General features: G+C 43.1%; 1 protein-coding gene and 1 long non-coding RNA gene across 11 annotated transcripts in view; one reads left to right on the top strand and one right to left on the bottom strand.

The window, feature by feature from the left end:
• The window catches only part of NTN4 (netrin 4), a 130,393-nt gene that overhangs the window by 88,888 nt on the left and 15,215 nt on the right, over positions 1–26,290 (top strand). For all 6 annotated transcript variants that reach the window (XM_051845776.3, XM_089308791.1, XM_070052724.1 and 3 more), the window contains 2 exons: positions 22,898–23,111; positions 23,476–23,591. In XM_051845776.3, the coding sequence (XP_051701736.2) occupies positions 22,898–23,111; positions 23,476–23,591 (330 nt within the window). The remainder of the gene's footprint in view (positions 1–22,897; positions 23,112–23,475; positions 23,592–26,290) is intronic.
• The window catches only part of LOC149123585 (uncharacterized), a 161,864-nt gene that overhangs the window by 130,398 nt on the left and 5,176 nt on the right, over positions 1–26,290 (bottom strand). The window contains exon 2 of one of the 5 annotated variants that reach the window (XR_016216947.1): positions 9,985–13,625. The exons of the other annotated variants lie outside the window; for them this stretch is intronic. This is a non-coding gene — a long non-coding RNA (uncharacterized LOC149123585). Of the gene's footprint in view, positions 1–9,984; positions 13,626–26,290 lie in introns of those variants that run through there. 5 annotated transcript variants of the gene reach the window in all.

The raw sequence follows: 26,290 nt of genomic DNA, 5'->3' as shown, positions 1-26,290 counted from the left end.
TATTTATCTGTTAGTTTATTCATTCATTCGATGACTGTCTATGAGTATTGAGCTCCTATTACATGCTCAGTGCTCAGGGTGCACTAGGGAACAAAAGAAAGATCCCTGCCTTCAAGGAGGAAACAGGCAAGTAAATATAATCAATACATGGAGTATGTAGTATGTGAGACGGTGACAAAAGCTGGTATTACCAAAGAAGAAGAAATAAAACAAGTGAAGAGGGGCCAGCACTGTGGTGTAGCGATAAAGCCTCTGCCTGCAGTGCCGGCATCCCATATAAGTGCCAGTTCAAGTCCCAGCTGCTCCACTTCCAATCCAGCTCTCTGCTGTGGCCTGGGAAAGCAGTAGAAGATGGCCCAAGTCCTTGGGTCCCTGCACCCACATGGGAGACCCAGAAGAAGCTTCTGGCTCCTGGCTTTGGATCAGCCCAGCTCCAGTCATTGCAGTCACCTGGGGAGTGAACCAGTGGATGGAATACCCCCCTCTCTCTCTCCCTGTGCAACTCTGCCTTTCAAACAAGTAAATAAATAAATAAAAAAAAAGTGAAAAAGGATATAGGAAGCCAAGGGTTTAAGATGGAAGAGGACTGGCAAGGGGCAGTACTGAATAGGGTTTTGAGGGTGGGCCTCATCACTAGAAAGGTAAAACCAGCAAGAATTTCAAAGACAGTGAAGAAACTGATCAAATATTCAATTGGGGAAGAGGATTCTAGACAGAGGGTAAGAACAAATGTTTGAAGACAGAAAAGTGCTCTGTGTGCCAAAGGAAAAAGCATGGACGTTAACATGGTTGCATCAGAATGGAATCTGGGGGGTCGTAGCGGATGAGATCGGAGAAGTGACTGAAGACAGGAGGGCAACGGCTATCTCACTGGAGGCCACTGGAGGCACCGGCTTCGACTTGGAGGAGAAGCTCGAGTGAGCCAGGCCAAGGCTCTTGAGCATCAGCGTGGCATGACCTCACGTGGTCTGCTAAGACTCCGTGGGTGTTGGACTTGCCCTCTTAGCAGTCAACTTGCGTTACACTTAACACGTAAGCCAGTGATGCCCCAAGTGTAGTCCTTGACCGAGCACCATTGCATCATCTGGGAAATGTGTTAGAAATGCAGATTCCCAGGCCCACCCCAGTCGACTGACTCAGCAGTTCTCTGGATGGGGCCCAGCAACCCGAGTGTTAACAATTCCTTCAGGTGATTCTGATGCACAGCAGTTTGAGAAATGCTTGTCTAAATGATGACCCCCCAGATGTTTACGTTGGCTAAACAGTGTTTAACAGCTCGTTAACACTGGGGCCTCTCCTATGTGCCAATATAGCAAATAGCTAGTCTACTTCATTTGAGTAAAGAGTGCAAGACCAAGAGGAATACTGGAAGAAATCTTCTGGAGATTGATTGGGCTGGGTTTTAAAGGAAATTGCTTGCCAGCCTAAACATGTCGGTATTTATTCTCTAGGGCACTGAGAGCCATTGCAATAACTGCATTTGGGAAGTGGCATATGCTTGCAATATATTTATGCGATCTGAAGAGAAACCAGAATATTTATTTGCACTATATTTTTTCATGATGTGTAGCTTAGGTGAATTTGAAAGTATTGCATATTATTCATTGCCTTTCACTTTACTAATCAATTTTTAAACTGTCACCTTTGTAAAATCGTAAGACAGGTAAATCTACAAAGAATTAAGACCCATTAAAGTCTTTGAAATAAATCTTTCCAATTAAAAAAGAAACAAAAAAGGTTTACTGGCAGACTTGAAGCCAGAATACATACCTTTTGCCCATTTTGGTTTTATGTTGGTTTTTGGTTTGTGTTGTATGCTCAAGCTATGGCTCATATACTCTCAACAAATGTAAAAAGATTGCCAGTTCTAGCTTTTTAAATCCTAAGGCTCTCGTGGTTTTATAGTTTCGTAAAAGGAACACGAGAGAGGAGATTACACACAGGGAAATGTTGACTCTTCTTAGTAGGCACTATCATTTATACGGCTCATTTAGGGACTTGTGCAGAACAAATTTTATAGGTCTTGGTCCCTTGATTTCTATTTAAAAAAAAAAAAGGAAAACCTAAGAATGTAGCTAAAACTAGCCTAATTCATAAGTTTGATTTTTTTTCAGCCCATGAAAATGTCTGAACATTCTTCCACCATCAATGAATTTGAGCAATTTGGGTCTTTTTAAAGATTATTCTTTCACTCAACAAATTGTTACCGAGCACCACTATGTGTTTGAGATGCCAGTTTATGAGAACTATGACTGTCAGCATGAGAGGCATAACCTTTTCACAAAGCTTTCTGTCTAATGGTAACTATATATGTGGATTGGGTGGCTAGTGGTACACACACACACACACACACAAGAATGATCGGTCTTGTGTTAGGAGAACGTTAGCAGCAGAGAGAATGGGTGACCAGAGGTGCCTTCATCTTGGACATCTTTTTTGGGTGAGTCAGAGTAACTCATGGACTGGACTACCCCCAAGTAGCTGATAGCCAGTCAGTAAGCATCTTGGCCCTGTGAAGTTAATATTAATAGATAATATCCAAGTATCAGAAGACCAAAGGCACAAGACCATTTGAATGAAAACATCAAGACCACATTAAGACAGGAATCACCAACATCTGGGCCACTGAAAGACCTGAAGCTAGAATCTACAGCTAATGAGTCGTCCTACAAGTCATTCCTAGTTAATATTTAAATGGTACTTAATACCTCAAGTGGGAAATTATGACAATAGCTAATACCAATTTAGTTCTTTTAGCATAATTTTTGGGAGGTGGATGAGTGAGTAGGAAAGACCTCTATTTCCTTCTTTCTGGCTCTAGAGAGCCCCCAGCCACTGGGTGGACTCCCTGATGAAGGCGTAACCTCCTGCGTTCACTTTGTGACTCTTCCAGAATATGTGTGGGCAAAGACTCCCGCGTCCACTTCCCCAGGCTGGGTTTCCTCGGGCTCTTCCTACCAGACTGACACTCTGCTCTTCTCGTCCCTTTTCCGAGCCTGCAGCAGATCCCATCACTTGCTAGCACATCTAGTTCTTCTCTTTACTCCCTAATACATTGTCTGATGGGCAATATTTTTTATAACATTTTAATGATTATTTAGTAATATTTTCCTATCAGTAATCTCTTCCTTAGCAGATTATCTTACGTCACATCTTCAGTTTTTAACTCTGATGATAAATATGCTAATGTACTTAACATTTACACAGTATCTCCAGTGGAGCAGATTTCATGCAAGGGCTGATAGGGACAGTGCTGTCACTAGCCGTCTCCCTCTGTTACTTCCTGTGTTTGTCAGGAAGGTAGTATCAAGAAAACAAGCTGATATTTTAAAAATTTAAACTATCTCAGTGTGTGGGTCCATCAACAACATGTATCATGTTATTCAAAATAACAATTTTATTATATTTGTTCTACTGTGCTTACCAAGGCAGAAAAATAACCTGCTACTCAGTGTGTGGTCCACAGACCAGCCGCATTGGCATCTCATGGTTGCTAGTTAGAAATACAGAACCTCTGCTCCCGGCCCGGACCTCCTGAATCAGATAGGACTTCAGCAAAATTCTCAGAGATAGCATCATAGTAAAGGCTGAGACTGCATTGCAGGGGGCTGGTGTTTGGCCTAGTGGTTAAGACACCCATTAAGATGCCCACATACCATATCCAAGTGCCTGGATGTGAGTCCCGGTTCTACTCCCAATTCCAGGTTCCTGCTGATGTGGACCCTGGAAGGCAGCAGGTGATAGCTCAAGTAGTTGGGTCTCTGCCGCCCACATAGGATATATGGATTGAATTCCTGGCTCCAGGCTTCCTCCCAACTTTGGCCTGACTCAACCCAGCCATTATGGACATTTGGAGAGTGACCAAGGGCATGGGATCCCTCTTAGTCTCTCTTTCTTCACCTCATAAATAATTTTTTAAGGAGGAAAAAGCATTTTAACACTTAGCTCTGGGTTAAATGTTTTAAATTAGTTATTCAGAACATCCTGCTTAACTAAGCATCCAGAGTAACCAAGGTTTACATCTCTATTTGTGTGCATGTATCAATTTTGAAAAGTAAATTATGTAGAGATTTTTCTGATAAAAAATGGAAATATGTTTCTATGGTATAGGATTTTCAGAGTTTGATCTGGACTACTAATTTCCAAGAGATGTTAGTAGGAATTATATGAGAAAGAATTTTTCTATGACCTTCATTTTTAGGAATTGATAATTTCTCAGAGTCAAACATGCAAATGTTCCTTATAAACATCCTAAAGAGTTCTGAGGTCTTTCCAATGCTGTCTGAGAATGCGTTTATTACAGATCATCTTTTGGGCTCATGTTCTATGGAACAGACTGGAAAACGTCACTATGGTCTGGGTAGGGCAGCCATACCTACAGGAAGACATATCCTAGAAGATTTCTTCTGTACAATTAGTTTCTCATTTCTCAGAACCGGAACCTACCAATGTATATCAACAAAATAATAGGCCTTATATTTCTATTAGGGAAATAATCACAAACATGAAATTAACTAGGCCTGGGGAACATCCGGGCTGTGGACTGTCAGCAGGGAACATATAACGGCCTTTTCTTCTTTAATCCCTTCTTTCCTAGTTTATCTTCCTAGGAGTTGGAACCATTGAAAACCTTATGCAGAAGCCTAGATAAATTTCAGTTTAGTTCAGGAAACATTTATTGGTTGTAAACACTGGGTCTATAGAGATCAAGAGTTCTCCCTGAAAGATCAGGGATGTGAGGTGGGGAGCGACTTACAGAGAAGTCCTCTCAGTCCTCTGTGCTGCACTGCAGTGATGGTGGTGGTGGCGGTGGTGATGGTGATGATGGTGATGGTGGTGATGGTGGTGATGATGGTGGTGGTGGTGGTGGTGGTGGTGGTGATGGTCATGGTGTTGGTGGTGGTGGCGGTTATGGTGGTGATGATGGTAATGGTGGTGGTGGTGGTAGTGGTGGTGGTGGTGGTGATGGTGATGGTGGTGATGGTGGTGGTGGTGATGGTGGTGGTTATGGTTATGGTGGTGATGATGGTAATGGTGGTGGTGGTGGTGATGGTGGTGGTGGTGGTGGTGGTGGTAGTGGTGGTGATGGTGGTGGTGGTGGTGGTGGTGGCGGCAATGGTGGAGGTGGTGGTGATGGTGGTGATGGTGATGATGGTGATGGTTATGGTGGTGATGATGGTAATGGTGGTGGTGGTGGTGATGGTGGTGGTGGTGGTGGTGATGGTGGTGGTGGTGATGATGGCAATGGTGGAGGTGGTGGTGGTGATGGTAGAGGTGGTAATGGTGGTGGTGGTGGTGGTGGTGGTGGTGGTTATGGTGGTGGTGGTGATGGTGATGGTGGTGGTGGTGGTTATGGTGGTGGTGGTGGTGATGGTGGTGGTGATGGTGGTGGTGGTGGTGGTGATGGTGGTGGTGGTGGTGGTGGTGATGGTGATGGTGATTTGGCAGTGTCAGCTGACATTTAGTGAGTGTGTACCATTTTCTATCCACTGTTCAGAGGGCATGTATGTGTGTGCATTGACTCATTTAATTTCACAAGAGTGCATTGATGTAGCTACTGTTCTTGTCCCCCACATTATAGGAGGAAAGCGTAATGAAAAAGGTAGACCATGCCTTGGGGAGAGTGTGGAGTGGAATGCAGACAATGTAGGGAAGCCTTCTTTGAGGAGAGCCCTCCTGTGTTTCTATGATGGCTGTTTTTATTTTTATTCTCTAAACATGTAGGAACACAGTTTTTCCTACTTTCTAATCTCAATGATTGCCTTTGTTGCCTTTAATGAGTTTATCTAGAAAACAAAATAAACTGATGCTATTCTTCCTTATAACATCTATCGTGCATGTAATAGAATACTTGCCTGGGCACATTAATTCATTCAACAAATATTGGTGGCATTGATTTGGGGACTCTGTTTGCAGTTAAATAGCGAGCTTCCTGCCAAATAAACCAAGGAGTCATTGGCCCTATTAATGTTCTAGGTATTTTTTTCATTCCAGTATCTTGATAAGCACTATGTTGAATGCCATACTCCTTATGTGTACACTTTTTAGTTCATGGTCATAAATTCATCAAACCTGAATAAACAAGGCTCCTGATCCAAACCCACTACACTAGCCAATAGATTTATTCCCATGAGCAGTTAAATCCTCTCTATTCTCACTTCCTCTTCATTTCAAGCATAACCAGAGTCTGTTTCAGGAGCCAGATCATCAACTACATGTTTCTATGCCAAGAAATCACTTTCAACAATTCCAGAGGTGTTGTTTGTTTAAAAGAAAAATGAAGAGAGATCACCAAAAATGAATTTATTTCTACAACTCAGGGAAAAAGGTTTTTCTTTGCTGTTTTTTTTTTAAGGACAGTGCATTTAAGGTCTGTGCACACAAGGGAAAATGTGAATCTTTTCAGCTGAACTGAGGGCTAAGAAGATATAGAGGCTCAAACTAGCCAGTTCTGAAGGTTCAAGAGGAAAATACACCCGAGTCCTGAGGTGCCCTGAGGAGCGCTGGCTCTGTGATCTACAGCAGTCTTTGGAGTAACTCACCAGAGACCTCCAAAGTCATTTATGTGGCTCCACTATCCCATATCCTAAGTGGATTTTTCTTTGGCAAGTGTAATAAAATGTGAGAATAATCTTATCAGACAGTGGTACCCTGGCTGTAAGGAGAAGGAGCACAGATGGTAGCATCAGCCAATTTCTGTGCTTTTAGTATTGCCCCTTTGACCAATTTCAAGCTCCCAGATCATCACTCATCAGAAAGCCAAAAAGAACTGAACCCAAAGTAGGATGGTGTCCCTCCTTCAGACAAAGTGTCACCTCCTCCTTCTCAGCCGTGCTTCTCCCATCTCAAGCCCCGCTCTCTCCAGTAATTGGTTTCCACACCTAGATGTGCATCAGAATCTCCCGGGAGCACTTCCTGAAAACATGGACTCTCAAAGCCCTTCCCCAGCTCTCCTGAGTCCGGATCTCCAACAGGGCATGAGGACAGAAACCTGTGTTTTTCAAAAAGCATCCCTGGAGTTTGTGCTTGAGCCTTTTGGCCTGCTGGCCAGCATTTGGGAACCACTGTCCTGTTTCTAGGGTGAACTCTGTTCATTTTGATCCTTGGAAGAAAGATTATGAGCTAACAGTCACTTATAATTTAGTCTACAAGCTGGTTCAAATGCCTGCAACAGCTGGGAGGGGCTGGGGCAGACCAAAGCCAGGATCCAAGTCCCTCGTGTGGGTGGCAGGCACCCAACTACTTCAGCCTGCATCTGCCTGGCTCTGCATTGGCAGGAAGCTTGAATAAAGAACTGGAGCCAGGACTCAAACAGCACTCAGACATGGGATGCAGGCATCTTAACTGCTAGAACAAATGCCTGCCCCAAGACACATATTTTTAACTATTGCATAGTCTCTCTCTATACATAAAGAAAAATCAGCCAGTAGAAGAGAAAGTAGAATTCATTCCCTGTCAAAGTGAACAACCTCTTGAAAAACTGGCATGCCCTTCCTTCCTCCCTGGTAGGCCAAAATAAATGTCATCAACTACCTTTTTGAAGACAGTGAATAAAGATAACCTTGGGGGTGGGGGCAGGGCAGGTGTTCTGGTGCAGTGCTTAAGCCGATGCTTGGGATGCCCACATCCCATCTAAGAGTGTTTAGGATAGAGTCCTGACTCTGCTTCCGATCCAGCTTCCCGCTGATGTGCCTGGGAGGCACCAGATGATGAGCCAAGTACTTCAGTTCCTGCCACCCATATGGGAGACCCTGATGGAGTTCTTGGTTTCTGGCTTCCCCTTGGCCCAGCCCCAGCTGTAGTGGCCATTTGGGAAAGTGAACCAGCAGATGGAAGCCTCATTGTCTATGTCTGTCTGTCTACCTGTCTGTCTCTCTCTCTCCCCCGCTCTGCCATTCCAATAAGTAATCTTTTTAAAAAACAATAGTAATAAATAAACGGGTCCCTCTCCCTAAGATCCAAACCAAGTGCTTACTAAGACATCATCTGTTTGCTCGGTCACCATCACCCTAACCAGTCAGCTATCTTTGTAAAGAAAAGGTTCTGTCATCCAAATCTATCTTTCTTCTTGCTTCTCTTTTTTTTTTCTGACTTAGGCAAACACTGTGCAACCATCACCTGGCTTCGGGTGAGCGACTCTTCCGCGTCAGACTCCCCATCTCAGCCTGGGTATTCAGGCAGCACCTTCTCCTAATGCTGCTATGAAGAGTTTCTGCATTTCCCCATGCTTGTACCTCTGCTGAACACTTACTTCACTCTGCCTGTAGTGTAGGGATTCTTTCCCATCAGTTTGTCTTACAAGTAAAAGTTTCAAGTTAATGAAACTCACAACACCTGACCGCAGTGACCCCTGTAAGAGCCCATGGGCACCTTGCATTTTTCCACCCTGGGCCTGGGTTTCAAGTCCATTGCTTCCCAGAGGTCACTGAGATCTCTTCAGATACCAACTTAGTGAAGCTGTTCTCTCAAATAGTAATTTTAGCAAAGCCATTTGAGTTCATTTTATGTCATGTCAACAACACGGGCATCTGTGTTTCATATTGAGAGCAACTGTGAATCCTTCCAGCATAGAATCGATATGAAGTAACTGTTTTTGAAAAGCAAACTTTAAATAGAACTAGTGACTTGGCAGTAATGGTTGGGAAACTTTAAGCTTTTTTTTTTTTCAATCTAGGAAGTAAAACCAGAGGGCTGAAAGTAAGAAACAGAGAAAACAGATATAATGTAGTAATCACTCTAAGGCAACCCTTTAAAAAAAGATTAAATAGGAGCTGGCATTGTGGCACAGCAAGTGAAGCCACTATCTGTGACACAGGCATCCCATATGGGCACCTGTTAGAGTCCAGGCTGTTGTAACCATCTGGGGAGTGAGTGAACCAGAGGAAAGATCAATCTCTCCCCTCTCCTATAGTTCTGATTTTCAAATAAATAAATAAATCTTAGCAAAAAAAGATAAAACAGAACATTAAAATGTGCCCCAAAGGAGGAACTATGAACTGATGAATGATCAGCATCAAGTTTGGGAAAAGAAGTGGGGGAGGTCATGAAATTCTCTAAAACGTCTCCCAACCAGAAAGTGCAACTCGCTCACTCAGTAAATAAAATTCTCCTCTGCATTTGATGAGGGCAAGCATTAAATTATCAAGCAAATAATTAAAAAATATCAAAACAACCCTCAGAGGGTCTGGACAAAATTAGGAGGGACATAAAGAAGAGAACTAGCGTCTGTTGAATGGCTCCCGTGCTAGGCAATTTATGTAAGTTAGCAGTCTCCGAAGTGAGGTGTTGTCTTTTCTACTTTACAAATGAGGACACCGAGGCCTATACTGATTATATGATTTATGCAAGTTCACAGAGCTGGTCGGTGGCAAACCTGGGATCTGAAGTCAAGTCTGTTTGACTCAAAGACCTTGATCCAATTCATTGATCCAAAGAATTCTATTCATGCTCTTGTGACCTTGTTGATAAGAACAAAATAAACAAAGGCAGAGATAATCAGACATATATTTTGAGAGCCACAAGTAATTTTAAAGGGCCTAGATTTATTTTTCAAGATTGACTGATTTGGGGGCCGGTGCTGTGGCATAGCAGGTAAAGCTGCCTCCTGTAGGGTTGGCATCCCATATGGGCACTGATTCGAGTCCCAGCTGCTTCACTTCCAATCCAGCTCTCTGCTATGGCCTGGGAAAGCAGTAGAGGATGGCCCAAGTCCTTAAGCCCCTGCATTCGCATGGGAGACCCAGAAGAAGCTCCTGGCTCCGGATCGGCACAGCTCTGGCCCTTGCAGCCAATTGGGGAGTGAACCAGTAGATGGAAGACCTCTCTCTCTCTCTCTGCCTCTCCTTCTCTCTGTAATTCTGACTTTCAAATAAATAAATAAGTCTTTAAAAAATCGATTTGTAAGGCAGAGTTACAGAGAGGAGAGGGAGAGGGAGAGGGAGAGGGAGAGGGAGAGGGAGAGGGAGAGGGAGAGGGAGAGGGAGAGGGAGAGGGAGAGGGAGAGAGAGCGTGCACACACTTCCAGTCACTGGTTCACTCCCCAAATGGTTGCAATGGCAAAGCTGAAATCAGGATCCTGGAACTCCATCCAGGTCTCCCACGCAGGTGTAGGGGCCCAAGGACTTGAGCTCATCCTCCACTGCTTTCCCAGGTGTATTAGCAGGGAGCTGGCGAGGGAGTGGAGGAGCTGGGACTCAATGGGTACCCATGTGGAATGCCAGCATCACAGGCAGAGGCTTAACCCACTGTGTCACAACACCAGCCCAGGGACATAGATTTTTTAAAAATTATGACATCAGATTTTTTTAAGTTTATTAATTTTTATTTGAGAGGCAGAACAACAGAGAAAGAATACAGAAAGAGAGAGAGATCTTCCATCCATTGGTTCACTTCCCAAATGCCCAAATAGAGTTCATGGCCAGGCCAAAGCCAGAAGCCAAAAATTTCATCCAGGTCTCCTCTGTGAGTGGTAGGGACCCAGGTACTTGCACTATCACCTGGTGCTCCCCAGGGTACACATTAGCAGGAAGGCACCTGACCCCAGGGCTCTGATATGAGATCTAGGTGACCCAAGCTGTGGCTTAACCTGCCCTGTGGCACCTGGTTTGGATGCTTACTGCTCAGTGGCCATGTAAAATTGGAATCTAACGAACTGCATAAGGAGTCTTGGTACAAGGAAAATGGAGGTGACTGGAGAGTATTCCAGAGAGACCAACAAAAACAATCAAAAAGAGATAATAAATGTGAAAGGGGCTACATTTTTCACAAGGTAACTAGGAATATTCTCAGAGGGAATACAACAACCTTCTGCAGATACTCAGAAAGTACAAGGGGAAACAGTGGGGTGATAAAAAGTAATGTACTTCCCCAGAAGAGAGAGTTATAATTAGGTATAATTGGAGGAAAGAGAGGAAAGGAATTTCAGACTGATTAATGTGAGAAGAATTCTTGCTGCCAGTGAGTGGCATTTATGGGTGGGGAATGTCTCCTACAGAGAGAGAATAAAGACCTTTTATTACAAATAATAAATAATAGAGCCGGACCGAGTAAATCATTAAGTGTAGGAAACAGCTTTGGCGTGGTAAGAGTCCGAGTACTCTGCTTTGTTTTCACCATTTCCGGTGTCTACAGAAGTATGATTGCTGTGGTTTCAGTTTCTGGTGTGTTAGTGTTGCTGTGCGGTGCTAAGATACTAGAAACCTACACGAGCAGTCTGAGCTCTTAGGGAGGTGCATCAGGGCCCCAAACCATTTCGTGGTTATTGTTCAGTGAGAAGACATAGTCATTCGCTCACTCCACAAAGACTGAGCGAGCTACTACAATGAGTGAGGCATAGTCCAGGGTTGTGGGGACACAGGGATAAAGTGGTGCCATTCCTACCTTCTGGGCCTCACAGAGTGTTATAGAGACACAAGTGAGGGGGAGGTCAGAGAGGATATTGAAGGCTCAAAGACTATCAACCACTAAGAAATGCTTATTAAGTGACACAAGTCTTCCCTTTAAAAAGACAACCCATATTTATTATTACCATGTGGCAGCCTATTCCAGGCACTGCGCAGACCACAACACAGAGTGCCCACTGCCATGGAAATAGCCTATAAATAAACTTACCCAAATAAACATATCAACTTGGTAATACATGTTATAAAGAGATTAATACAGATTATAATTATAACTACAGGTTACAGCAGAGAAAAATCACATCAGAATGGGTGGATAGCTAAGGCAGCTACAGTCAATAGGGAATTGGGCTTGGTTCTCTACAGGACAAAGGAGTCAGTGATGGCCCCAATTCTTAGCTAAGTGCCTGGGTGAAGGTGTCTGAGCGGACTGGGAATTCAGGAGGCTGAGCAGGTGGAATTTCTCTAACAACATGGTAATAATGGTGTATGATACAACCAAATTCCTCAAAGCAAAGTCCAGTATCCACATGGTATTCAAAAATTTTCCAGCAATAAAATTGTTCATATACTCCAAAGTACTTTCAGCGGTTCTAACTGAAGTAGCAAACCAGGAATATAAAACTGCTTCTTTTTTTTTTTAACTGCCCAAGATCTCTTAGATATATGCAGGAGTAAATAGTAACTGGCACAGTTACAGGTAGTAAATGGGAAAGGAATGATGCGGAAATCAAGTAGAAGGTACAGGGCAGGCATCTGGCCTAGCAGGTTAAGACACCTCTGTCCCATGTCAGAGTGCCTGGGCCTGCCACCAACTTCTGCCTCCTGACTCCAGCTTCCTGCCAATGCAGACCCTGGGAGGCAGTGGCGATGGCCTAAGTCATTCAGTCCCTACACTCCCAGGGGAGATCTTGATTGGCTTCCTGGCTCCCAGCTTCCTCCCTGGCCTAGCGCAGGCCACTGCCAGCATTTGGAGAGTGAATCAGATCTCTGTCTGTGTGTGTCCCTCTCTCTCAAATAGAGAGAAAACTGAAAATAACAGATATGACTTACATTTATTTGCATCAGGAATTTAAAAGTTTATAGAGGACAGCTAGGAAATATACTTTAAATGCATTTTAATTTTCACTGCATTAACTAGAGGCAGAGCTCATATATAAATGGATCTTCCTTTTTTGTGTAGAATGTGCAGCTCTTTCAGAAGACATTGAATTTCAGTAAATGAAAGGCAAATCTTAATTTCAGTTATTTTATTAAATTTTTTTCAAGCATAATTTGATTTGCACTTAAATATACCCTGAATATTGTGGAACTGGCTACCATTGAAAACAATGCATATTTCCAAGACCAACAGAAAAATATTCCCCATGGTAATGGAGGGCTAACTATATTGTCTGGGTAAAGTTCATTTACAATTGCTTTCTTGATTTTTTATAGTTCCTCATCCACTAGCAAAAATAGTGGGTAGCAAAAGGAAAGAAGAAAACAATAGCAAAAAAAAAAAAAAAAAAGGATGGGAGTTTTGTTTTATCTCCTCTTTAATTTCACACTTAATATATTCATGGCACTTCATATCGTGTCCTTTCTGCTTGGAACTGCATCTCAGCGTCATCCCCCTGAAGTCCCCTCCCTACCCTCCAAGGACAGGACGGGGCGGCCGTGGCTGCTCTGCAGTTTCCCTCCAGAGACTCTGTGGGGCCTTGGCCTTCGCAGGAGAAAACAATGCGGGGAGCAGGGAGGCCTGGGAGGCGCTGCGGAGGGCGCGGCCGGCCGGGACTGCTGGAAGGTCTCAGGAGCCACTGCTTTCCCAGCCAAGGGCCTTGAACTTCAGTTCTGTTTTTAGAAAAGCTAAATCGGGAGCACAGCCTCTCAGGGTGTTCTGCCCGCAGCGGGGCTTTTGCTGGCAGAACAGGAGGAGTTAGAGCCAGCAGGTAACACAGCCCAGTCCAGACAACAGCAGTAGGGTAGGATGCTGAGGGCCCAGACAGGGGCCGGCATCGTGGATTGCTCTCTGGATTAAGACATGCAAACGACTCCTGGCGTCTTAGAGAAGGTGAGAGGAAAGACGACAGGGACCCCATTGCTTGCTTCCTTCGGCTCCACCACCAGAGACTTCGGCAATCCCATCCTGGCTTATCCATTCTCTACTTCTGTGTACACACTTCCTGTGCTCCTGGAGTTGGCCAGTTACAACTCTGGTCCTATATTGCACGTCGGGGTATCTCCCTGTAACAAACAGGCCTGTAGGTCACACCCACTTTTTCTCAACATACTGGGAGCCACAGAATGAGAGTAATATAGGCTCTCTCACTCTTTTTTAAATCCAAGGAGAGAAACATGTAACAAGAGAGAAATTAATTCTACAGAACTAACAATAGACAGAAAATCTGTGCTTTTGTTTGCCACCAAATCCCTCCTGGGTTCAAGGCAAAGAGGCTATTTGGAAAGCCAGCTTGTCTCCGTCCATTTTCTGTTGCTATAGAAAAATACCTAGGGCTAGGAAACATTAAGAAAAGAGGTTCATTTATCTCAGAGTAGTAGAGTTTCAAGAGTATGGCACCAGCATCTGCTTGGCTCTGGTGAGGACCTTCTGGCTACAGCACTCCTGGTTGGAGTGTGTGCAGGAGGGAGAGATCCATGGCAAGACAGGATGCCAGAGAGATTCCAGGGCCAGCTCTTTTTATAACAACCCACTACCACAGGATCCCAGAGGAACTATATTAATCTTTTCCAAGGGCTGCACTCCCAATGGCTTAGTCAGCTTCCACTAGACCCTGCCTCTTAAAAGTTCCACTACTTCTCAACATCATCACAGCAAGGACAAAGCTTCCAGCATATGAAACTTTAGGAGATACATTCCAACCATATCCAAGCTACTGCATAGTCAGCTCATGACTTTCCTTAAGAAACTACCCATGTCGGCAATGAGGCAGTGTCACTTTTCCATCTGGGTTAACATGTACACTGGACCAACCCAGCTAGAATACCCACTGCCCTGTGTTATTTCTTTACCCGTCTCTCTTCCTTCGCTTGAGAGTTAAGAATGCATTCATCTTTGTAACTTCAGCCTCTCGCATAGCTCACGTTAACATTAAAGTTCAAGAACTCTTTGGTATAGATGTGAATGAGTGGATGGTGGATGTCAACACTTTAATATGTCTGATGGAGATAATATTTTTTGAGCATTTGGTGCCTCTAAATGCATAGTACATTGCTAAATAGGTACATTATATAACTTAATCCTCATACAACCCTGTGGCATACATGCAAGTATTGTTACTCTTATTTCATTCATGAGAAAAGTTGGAGTTGAGATTAGCCTCATACAGTCATATAAAGAAAAAGTTTTTTAACCAGAATGTGAACTCATCTATTCTGGACTCTGAAGCTTATCCTCTTAGCAACTTCATTATATTGCCTCTATTTTATTTTCTGTCTTCCTAAGAGGCCTTACAGGCAATTTCTAAACAGGTGCATTCATGATTGGCTTTGTGGTTGAAACAAATATTATTTTTAGAGCCTCTGGATGCACGAGGTTATTTGAACATGTGTCCATCCATGGCTTCATTAGCAGTTGTTTCCTGCTACCGCGAGCCCCCAGAGCAGCCTCACTCCCTAACTCCTTTCTGGAAGGGCTCCACAGAGGGGTGGTGCTTCACATAATAGATGTATCACTGCCAGCATCTACTCACAGATAAGATTGGCATCAAATTTAGCAATTATTTCAATGCATTGCTTGATGGGAACCTAATGTGAAATCTTTTGTAAAGTACTTATTTCCTCTCTCTTACTTGTTTTGGAAGTTTTGTATTTTTGCTTCAAGCTTTCTTCCCAGAGGATACCCTGGCAGATAATGTATTATTCAAAGTCAATCATTCACATTATTGAAGAGTGCTTGGGACGATGTCTGGGAATTAAAATAGCATCTGTAACTTTTTTGTTGTTGTTTTATCACTATGGTTGTTAGTGGGAACAGCCTAAGGCAGATGTTTTGAAGGCAAAATGACTCCTGGATTGAAAGATTGGCTGGGGCCGGTGCTGTGGTGTAGCGGGTAAGGCTGCTGCCTGTGACACTGGCATCCCATATGGGCTCCAGTTCAAGTCCCAGCTGCTGTGCTTCTGATCTAGCTCCCTGCTGATGCACCTGGGAAGGCAGCAGAGGGCCCTTGCACCCATGTGAGGTGACCTGGAGGAAGCTCCTGGCTCCTGGCCATTTGGGGAGTGAACCAATGGATGGAGATCTCTCTCTCTCTCCTTCTGCCAACTCTGCTTTTCAATAAATAAATATTAAAAAAAAGAATGATCTGCCACCTGGGCAGGCCACCCAGCTTCTAAAAAATGAGTGTTTCTGGCTGTCACTAAAAGCACTTGGCACCATTTTGGCTTTTAAGGATGGCTAGCCACAGATATATCCTCCAAAAATTATGAAAATCATAATTAAGTTTAGAATGGCAGCATAAGTATGTGATAAGCTCAGTCTTTACTGCTGGAGGCATATATCTAATGAGAAGAAGACAAAGTTGAAGTCAAGGACTTACGTCATTCTGGGTCATTCCTTTGATTTCCATTATGAAAAATTAAGTGCTTATGCTGCAAGTGAGAGTTAGCAGTAAGTCTGAGATATATGTTGGGGAATCAGAACTGAACCGGAAGCTAGAGATATCTTTTTATTTCCCCACCCCCACCCCCATGCAAGAAAAAAAAATAACATTGCATTTTGGAAGAAAATTAGAAATGTAGAGGACGCATGTCCAATATCGACTACTTTCAGACTTCAGGAGCTAAGTGTGCCAGGCAAGCCTCAGTGTGCAGTCTGGAAAAGTATGTCATGAAGGTGTCAGGGCCTTCTGCCTGGAGCGAGGATTGCATAGTTTCCAAATGGTATTTTTATCTTCAAATTATGTAAAAGGTCACACTGACAGAAACCCACTAGCCCATGTGATGGAATCACATTCTTCCCTGGCCATTCCTGAAATGTGTGTAGGTTTTAAAATCTATGATAGTGTGAAGAAGTCAGGAAAAGTTACTGGTGGTGAGTTGCCATGTGTTGCCATTGATAGGGATCCTACAATGTCTTTCTTTTGGATCTGTCTCCCCTATCTGCTGTCAAGAACCCACTGATTCCACTGAGTTTAAACTATGGCTTTAATCATCTCAAAATGATGAAATTTTATACTGGATTATATGGCTTCACTTAAAGTCATTTCCATGCTGTCTTGAACCAAGTATTTTGATATATTCATATTATATGTTACGTAACCCTCCAAATGATTAATTAGAAAAAAAATGGCCATCATTAGTGCTTTCAAACTTTAAGAGAAAATGCCTAAATGTTCTCATAAAGAAAACCAATTGAAGAAAAATAATTAGGAAATTTAATGTAGAGACAGGTCATAACAATATAGACTTAGATAAAACCGTCCTCCTGGGAAACTTTAATATTTTAGAAGCAAAGTCTTTGTATTTTCTTATTATTAGGTAATTTTTTTAAAAATCTTGGCATATTCTTCTAAACTACGAATCTCTTCAAGGGCAAGACTCTTACTCAAATAAGACGGCTAGCAGTTTGCCCAGTGCTCGACACAGATTGAGCGCTTAGTGTGTGCTGAGTAAATGCAAAGATAAATGCTGCCTGAAACAAACTCACTGTCAGTCTTTCAAGCAACACCTCATGCTCTCTGTAAAGCGACTTTTCATCGTTGCCTTTTAATTCAATTTAATAGTCATTTCTGGGTCAGCTGCAATTTGTCATTTGCTGTGTGTAAGTTCTAGAGACATACTTTTCTCCCATTTAATCCTCAGCACAACCTGGTGAAATGGAAATGAGAGTGAGAAAGCGAAAGCTGGGGCCAGTGTTGTGGTACAGCTGGTTAAGCTGCCATTTGGTTCCATTTCTGGCTGCTCTGCTTCTGATCTGGTTTCCTGCGAATGTGCCTGGGAAAGCAGTGATGATGGCGCAAGTACTTGGGGCCCAGCCACCCACAGAGGAGACCTGGAGAGAGCTCCTGGCTTCGACCTGGCCCAGACCTGGTTGTTGTGACCATTTGGGGAGTGAACCAGCAGATGGAAGGTCTCTTTGTCTCTATCTCTCTGTCTCTCCTTCTTTGTCACTCTGCCTTTCAAATCAATAGATGTTACATCTTTTAAAAACAACATCAACTGGGACCAGCGTGGTGGAGCAGTGGGTTAGGCTACTGCCCGAGACCCCAGCATCCCACATGAGTGCTGACTGGAATCCTGGCTGCCCCACTTCTGATCCAGCTCCCTGCTGATCCTGGGAAAGCAGAAGATGACAATGCAAGTGCTTGGGCCCCTGCATCTTAAAAAAAAAAAAAAAAAAAAGCAGCAGCAAAAGAAAAGCAGAGCTAAGCCACGGAGAGGACAGTGGAGTGCAGCCACCCATGCTTACCTTGAAGGAGTTCCCAGACCGATCTGATAAAGGGGAACACCCAGGTGTCTGCAGTGCAAAGCAGAATGTGATCAGAGCCATAAGAAAAAAATAAATAAATAAAGCACTGAAGGGTTGCAAAGAAAGGAAGGAAGGATTCTACCCAAGCTGAAATGAGGAACAACTGCCAAAAGAAGGCAAACCCAGCCCTCGGGGCTGCCCTGGGCTTCACACTTGGGGAGCTGGAGGGAGTAGCAGAGGGGAGAGTGCTGCACCCCATTTTTCTGATTATCATTATAAGCCGATTCCTAAAGTTCTGTCTCTAACAAGAAAGAGGCAACAGTGCCCCAGCCTTGAGCACGGTCACCACACCAGGTGACTGAATTGCAGCAACCCTTAGGGATAACTTTTTTTTTTTTAAAGCAAAGAGACAAGGACAGAGAGAGACAAACAGAGAGGTAGATGGACAGACATCTCCCATCCACTGGTTCATTTCCCAAAAATGTATGCAACAGCTGGGGCTGGGCCAGGCCAAAGCCATGTGCCAAGAACTCAGTCCAGCTATCCCAGTGTGGATGGCAGAGACCCAACTACTTGAGCCATTATCTGTTGCCCACCAAGGGGTGCATTAGCAGGAAGCTGGAATCATGAGCAGAGCTGAGACTTGGACCCAGGCACCCCGACATGAAATGCAAGCATCCCAAGAGGGTCTTAGCTTTTACACCAATTGCCTATCCCAAGGGTGGCATTTCATATGGATCTTGAAGGATGCATAGAATTTTGCAAGAAAGATATGAGAAGAAGGATTTCCCTATTGACATTTTGAAATTAATAAAGCCAGAGAAATAGGACAGATTGTAGTCTATCTAGAAATTGTCCCATTAGTTGGAGTAGGGGTATCTGTAAGCAAGTAGTGAAAGCTAAGGCTGGTAGAGTACGCTAGCGCATGGTATGAAAGACTTGAAATGTTCGGCTAAGGGGTGACTCTGGTTTAGAAACTATAAATGCTTCATAAGCATTAGAATTAGTTTTAACTAGCATTTGTTGGTTGAGCGAATAAATGAATGAATGAGATTCTTGCCAAGAAGATACTTCATATCTTTTCCAGAAGAAGCAACATTCCTTCTCTATTGTAGTAGCATATGAAGGGGTGGGAAGGGAGGGCTGAACAGATGTAAAGAATTCTTGCAAACTTCACATATTTGTGACGGTGTGAAAACCACTGCTTTGATGACTACTTGTTGGTTAAACAGATCCAAAAAGAATAGTCCACAGGCAGTGCCTGTATTTCGCCAGCTCCTGTTTTCATGAGGGCCATGGATGACCTCCTGACCGCCAGTGTGAGCCGTCAGTCTTGGTGACTGGAGCCTTCTGTGTTGTCTGACACCATTTAGGACTTGACACTTTCTCTTTCTTTGATTTCCTTAACAATGCTTGCTTGATTTTTCTCCTCCCTGTCCACCTGCTCCTTAACAATCTGCTTCATAAACTGTTGTTCCTGTAGCTGCTTATGCCATTCATTGGACTTTCTCCAGCGTTCTATCATCAGTCTCCATCTGTACACCATCCCTGGGAAGTCTCGTCTAGCCCTTCTAGCTTTAACACCCTCAGTGACAAACTCCTCCGATTCCCATACCTGCTGCTTCAGTCCTTATCTGGTCCCCTCTCATTTCTCTGAATTCTCTGCCACCAGTCTGTCTCAGCTCAATGCAACCAATGTGTAGGTCAAAATTAAATTATAACCTGTCATGATTCCACTTATGGTTCACCGTGACCATAGGACAAAATTCAGCCTCTTGGGTTAGGCCCTGCCCCGATCTGTAACGGTAGCACAGCCCACTTCTCTCTCCAGCAGAGTCTTCTGCCTCGTCCTCTTCAACAGCCTTCCTCTCGGTGTGCACTCCAGACACACCAGACTTCTCTGCTTCTCCATATGATGCCCACAGCCTTCAGGTCAATCCCACAGGTGCTTCTCTGGGAATCTGCTATGTACCACACACTGTGTTGGGGCCTCGAAGCCAAACGTAAGATAAGGACCTTCTGTCAATGACTTCAGAGTCTGGTAGTAAGAGGGGGCAGCATATCGACAAATCATGATAATAATGGAAATCTATACAAAGGACAGAGTAGGGAACTGTCTGGAAGGAGTGGGACAAGGCGGCATGCAGATGGACAAGCTGGGAAAGGCAGTACAGGCATGGGCAAGGCACATCTGGCTGGTGTGGTGTCATTGAAAGTAACTCCAGGGGCAGGCATCTGGTACAGCTGTTAAGCCACCACTTGGGACACCCACATCCTATATCAGAATGCTGAGGTTTGAATCCTGGCTCTGCTTCCAATTCCAGCTTTCTGCTGTGTGCACCATGGGAGGCTGCAGGTGACGGCCCAAGTACTTCGGTCCCTGACACCCACCTGGGAAATCCAAATTAACTTCAGCCTGGTCTAGCCCTGGGTGCTGCAGCCATTTGGAGAGTAAACCAGTGGATGGAAGATCTATGTCTGTCTGTCTCTCTTTCAAATATAAATAAATAAGCTGTATGATGAAAAGTACTTGGGGAGGGAGGAGGGTAGCATTGTGGCACAGTGGGTAAAGCCACTGCCTATGATGCTGGCATCCCATATGGGCACTGGTTCGTGTCCCAGCTGCTCCACTTCTGATCCAGCTCCCTATTACTGACCTGATAACAGCAGGTGAAGATGGCCCAAGTATGTAGGGCCCTGCCACTCATGTGGGAGGCCTAGAAGAAGCTCCTGGCTTCAGCCTTGAACAGCTCTGGCTGTTGTAACCATCCGGGAGTGAACCAGCAGATGAAAGATCTCCCTCCTTTTCTCTGTCTGTCTCTCCTTTTCTTTCTGTAACTTTGACTTTCAAATAAATTAATAAATCGTTAAAAGATAATACTGATCCAGGTAAAAATGGAACACATAGAGTTAATGTGCACCACTTAGAGGACCTAACTGTGGCTAAGTTACATAAATTTGCGATGAGCCAGTAAGCATATTCTAAAATTACATAAATAGTCTGTGCAACTATTTTTGCTACTGCAGGAGCAGACAAAGTGCTGCAGATTATAAAACTGTGAACAGTGGGCCATTCTGGGATTAGGAGAGGCCTGAGAAGGATTTGGGTTAATAATAAGGACTTGCACAAATGGCTGATTATAGATTTTAATCTGCAGAGCTGGATTTATCCCCCCTAGGTTAAATCCAACTTTCCTCCAACACCAAACTAGAACCTCTGCTCTATATAAAACTAGAGAAAATAATCAACCATTTTTATCTAGAGTCACTCTAAGTTCTTGACAAGTAACCTAAAATGTGGATCAGTACTACACTGTAAATTCTTGACAAGTACAATGTGGACTCAATACTACCTGGCAATTATTTCTACTTTATTTCCCCAACTCAGACTTTCATCATCTCTTTCATCTGATGACCCTGCTTCCTGTTTCATCCAGAAAACACATGAAATAAGAAAAATCCCATGAGCACCTGCCAGTGCATCCATCCACTCACTGGCACCTGTGTCCGTCCCCTTGCTGTGAACAGACTGGGCTCTTGCCCAAGACAGATCCCTTTCTGTGATGTCAGATCCCGTCCTGTCTCCCTACTCAAGACGACTCCAGTACCCAGCCAAGTTCTCTCCAGCTGTCTTCCCATCACCAGTCTTTCCCTTTCTACTGCATATCTCCATCAACATCAAACATCGCACATGCTCTTATTCCTCCCTTCTTAACACAGAACAAAATGACCAAACACCGAGGCCAGCGCTTGGACTCATCTCCCCCTGCAGTGTTAGCCACCACCAGACTTCTATGCCCTGATGGAAAAGCTCTCAAAAGAGCTCTCGCTTCTCCCGTTCAGATTCCGCTGCTCCCACTCTCTCCCGAGTCCTCTTCAATGAGGCTTCATTTCCACCTTGAGGCTATTCCTACCAAGGACCCCAGTGGCCGCCATGTTGTTGTCAAGTGTGAAGTCCACTCCCATAACCCATCTTCTTGGACCTGTCTGCACTTGACACAGCTAATGCTGCCTTCTTCCTTGAAATTTTCTTATCTTGGCTTCTAGAACATCATACTCTCATTTTTTTTTTCTTTCTCATTCAAGATCCCTTACGTTTTCTTTGCTGGATTGTCCTTGTAATGCCAACCGAAAAGCCTTCATCATTAACTGCCTTCAACTGTAGAACAAATTATGTGGTCCTTCTGCCTCACTTACACTTTTTTTTTACATAATTAATATTTAATTTTTATTTTCTGATGCTCATGTAGGATCTTTTTTTTTTAACTTTTATTTAATGAATATAAATTTCCAAAGTACAGCTTATGGATTACAATGGCTTCCCCCCCATAACGTCCCTCCCACCCGCAACCCTCCCCTTTCCCTCTCCCTCCCCCCTTCCATTCACATCAAGATTCATTTTCAATTCTCTTTATATACAGAAGGTCAGTTTACTATATATTAAGTAAAGATTTCAACAGTTTGCACCCACATAGAAACACAAAGTGAAAAATACTGTTTGAGTACTAGTTATAGCATTAAATCACAATGTATAGCACATTAAGGACAGAGATCCTACATGAGGTGTAAGTGCACAGTGACTCCTGTTGTTGACTTAACAAATTGACACTCTTGTTTATGGCATCAGTAATCACCGTAGGCTCTTGTCATGAGTTGCCAAGGCTATGGAAGCCCCCTGAGTTCACTGACTCTGATCATATTTAGACAAGGCCATGGTCAAAGTGGAAGTTCTCTCCTCCCTTCAGAGAAAGGTACCTCCTTCTTTGATGACCTGTTCTTTCCATTGGGATCTCACTCACGGAGATCTTTCATTTAGGGTTTGTTTTTGTTTTTTGTTTTTTTTTTTGTTTTTGTTGTTGTTGTTGTTGTTTTGCCAGAGTGTTTTGGCTTTCCATGCCTCACACACACTTTTCAGTCATATCTTGCCTACCTTTAATTTAGTCAACTTTCGTTCTCAGTGCAGATGCAGCTGGCTAGTGGAGGAGGTTTAGAAGTCTGTTGTGTGGAAACCATTTCGGGATTGCTGAGCCTCATCAGTGCACAGACATCCAGAGTCGCTCACGGATCCTGTGTGTCCTCTCTGTTGCAGTGTGTTCCTGCCATCCGGTTGGATCTGCTGTCCTTCCTTTCAGCTCCGTGACCTTCTGTGACCCCAGCAATGGGGACTGCCCGTGCAAGCCTGGGGTGGCAGGGCCACATTGTGACAGGTGCATGGTGGGATACTGGGGCTTCGGAGACTATGGCTGCAGACCCTGTGACTGTGCCGGGAGCTGTGACCCTCTCACGGGAGACTGCATTAGCAGGTGAATGTGCATGGCTCTTGCGCTCATCTCCGTGTATTTCAGATTCTTTTGAAGATCTGGTAGTGATTTGGAAAATCTCGTATGCCATTAGTGTGGCATGGATATTTGCAGATCTCTTTAAAGGATTTTTGTCAAGTTACAGAATCAAGTAATTTACCCTTGCAGCATTCCAGAGATTGTCTAGTTCATTTTGCAAAGTAAATTATCCTTTCTCAAAATAATTGCTTGAAACACTATTAATTTCTGGAAAGCAATTGTAGGGGAAGGTAAACGATAAGGTTTAAATCTCTGTAAAAAAAAATTCATTTCTATCCTAGTTTTCATTAAGGAAAATTTGATTTCTTCCTTGTTTTCTTTTTATTAGCAACACAGACGTAGACTGGTATCATGAAATGCCTGACTTCCACTCCACGCACAATAAGAGCGAACCAACCTGGGAATGGGAGGATGAGCAAGGATTTTCAGCACTTCGACACTCAGGTGAAACAGATGAAATCCCCTGTTTGCAGGTCTGGTCTTGAGTAACAGTGACAAGTGACAAACCAGGGAACAGCTTTTGGGAAAGGAACTCTTTAGTTCTGAACTTAATAAAGTGATGACTTCCTAAGTATGACACTGAACCATAAGCTGAGGGGCATTTTAACAAAAGTTTGTTTAATTTATGATGTTAGAGTAATACATGCAATTAGTATAGCAAACTCGGAAAATGCAAAACACCCCAGTGAAAACAAAAAATCACCCCAAAATCTCCATAGTCCACTATTGATACTTCAGGGTTTCCCTCTCTCTAAAACCTACTGTTTTACACAGGTAAGAGCTAACTAAATATTCCAGGTTTGGAAATGTACAGACCCCTTTAAAGCAAAAATATTCTTACAGACCTAGTGTAACAATATGCATCAAGCAGGGGGCAGGAGTTGTGGTGCAGTGGGTCCTGCTGCCACATGGGCCGCCCACATCCCCTAAGTGGGTCCTGGCTACTCCACTTCCAATCCAGCTTCCTGGGGGGCAGCAGATGATGTCTCAGCTATCCGCATCCCTACCACCCACATAGGAGACTGGATTCATTTCCAGACTCCTGGCTGTTGCAGGTACTTGGGGAGCGAACCAATGGATGGAATCTCTCTCTCCATCTATTCTGTCTCTTTGTTTCTATGCCTTTTAAGTGAAAATAAGTAGGGGCCAGAATTGTGGCATAACAGGTTAAGCCTCCGCCTGCGGTGCTGGCAACCCATGTGGGTGCTAGTTGGAGTCCCGGCTGCTCTAATTTTGGTCCAGCTCCCTGCTAATGGTCTGGGAAAGCAGCAGAAGATGATCCAAGTGGAAGACCCTAAAGAAACTCCTGGATCCTGGCTTCGGCCCAGTCCAAAATGTGGCCATTTGGGAAGTGAACCAGCAGTTCACTTACTTGAACTTTCTAAAGGATTATTAATGGTAAAAAGGAATACTATTTACTTTCTGTATTTTGATCTTGTATGCAACAAGTTGGATCAACTTGTTTTCTAATTTCAACAGTTTACAGATTTTCTCGGCTTTTTAAATGTAGACCATCCGTCAGATCAATAGCGAATAAGGATAGTTTTGTCACTTGGTTTTCAGGTGCCAAACGTCATTTCTGTCCTTTGCCTTATCACATTGGGTAGAGATCCCAGTACAGTATTCTTACAAATTTGACAGAAGTATTTTGAAAATTTTACCATATTTGATAGATTCTTGACATATAGCTTTTATCAAGTAAAAGACATTCCCTTCTAACTTTATTAATGAGTTTTATATTTAGCTGAATACTTTTTCTGCTGCTTTTAAGAAAAATCTCATTTTTTCCCATAATTTACTAATGAGATATTTGAAAATAAGATTTTTCTGGTATTAGTTCTAAAATAAGCCCTAATGGTAATAATGCATTTTGATTCATACAATGTTTAATTTAATCTTCTAGGGTTTTTTGACTTTTATTTGCTTAGGATTTTTGTACCTATGCTTATAATTGATGTTGGTCTATAATTTTGTATACTGTACATATCTGAGACAGTCATAAGACCCCCCTCCCCCACTATATTTTTTTTCCATTCTTATAACAATTTATATAAAAATATAATCATCTGTTACTCGAATGTTTGGTAGAACTTATCTATAAAGCCATTTAGACATGGTGTCTGTGAGGGGAAGAAAGTGTTAATTACTTATTCCATATTCTCAATAGTTAATAATATATTTGTTTTATTCTTTAGCTGGTATTGGTAATTAAAGCTTTCTGGGAAATTGTCAGTTTTATTTAATTTTATAAATCTTTCTGGCATAAAGTTACACATCGGTACACACTTATAATTTATTAAACCTATACTCAATCTATAATTATTTCTCATTTTTCTCCCTAATTTATGCCTTTCTCTTATTGCCTGAATCAGTCTTTTTTTCTTAATTGCCTTAATCAGATTTTAATTTACTTTTTCAAAGAACAACTTTTGTTGATTGAATATATTTCATTGTTCTTTAGTTCACTAATATCTTTATTCTTATATTTTCTTTGAACTTGCTTTTTCAGTCCTTTTCTAATGTTGTGAGTCTAATGATAAGCTTATTCATTTTTAGTCTTTCTAATTTTTAACAAGTACTTTTAAAGTGATACATTTCTTTATAAGATCTTTTTAGCTGGCTCCTACCAAGTTTTATATACAGTATTTTCACTATCATTCAGTTTCAAATGTTCTGTAATTTCCATTGAGAATTTCATCTTAACCCATTGATTTGTATAGGATAATTGCCCAAATACAGAGATTTTTAAACTATCTTTTACTGGTGATTTCTACTGGAATTTCATTGCACCGTATCTAGTCTCTGAAAACAAAGAGGGCACTTACAGGAGTAGCAGATTAATTTGCACCTTGTTCAAAAGTGATGAAGAATTCCAGGGTGGCAACAAGGGTGGCAACACGCCGCATTAACTCACGCCCAGGCCCTTCTCAGCGGGAGGCCTGGAGCCCGGCCCTGGCCTCGCCCTCTGACGCCAGCTCTGCCCACTCACCGAGGCTTGCAGTTTGCTAGAAAGTACAAACCCACGACAAGAACAGTATCTTGGGTTTTTTTGTTTGTTGGTTTCTCAGCCTCTTTTCATAAAGCAAGGAGAGCCTTACCCAATCTGGGACTTTAAAAAGTGGGCCTTTGTGGTCCCTTTTTAG

Source organism: Oryctolagus cuniculus, chromosome 11, assembly GCF_051225735.1.
Source record: "Oryctolagus cuniculus isolate XC-2025 breed Fujian yellow rabbit chromosome 11, ASM5122573v1, whole genome shotgun sequence".
Classification (NCBI taxonomy): Eukaryota; Metazoa; Chordata; class Mammalia; order Lagomorpha; family Leporidae; genus Oryctolagus; species Oryctolagus cuniculus.
This window is presented reverse-complemented; position numbering and strand designations above follow the sequence as displayed.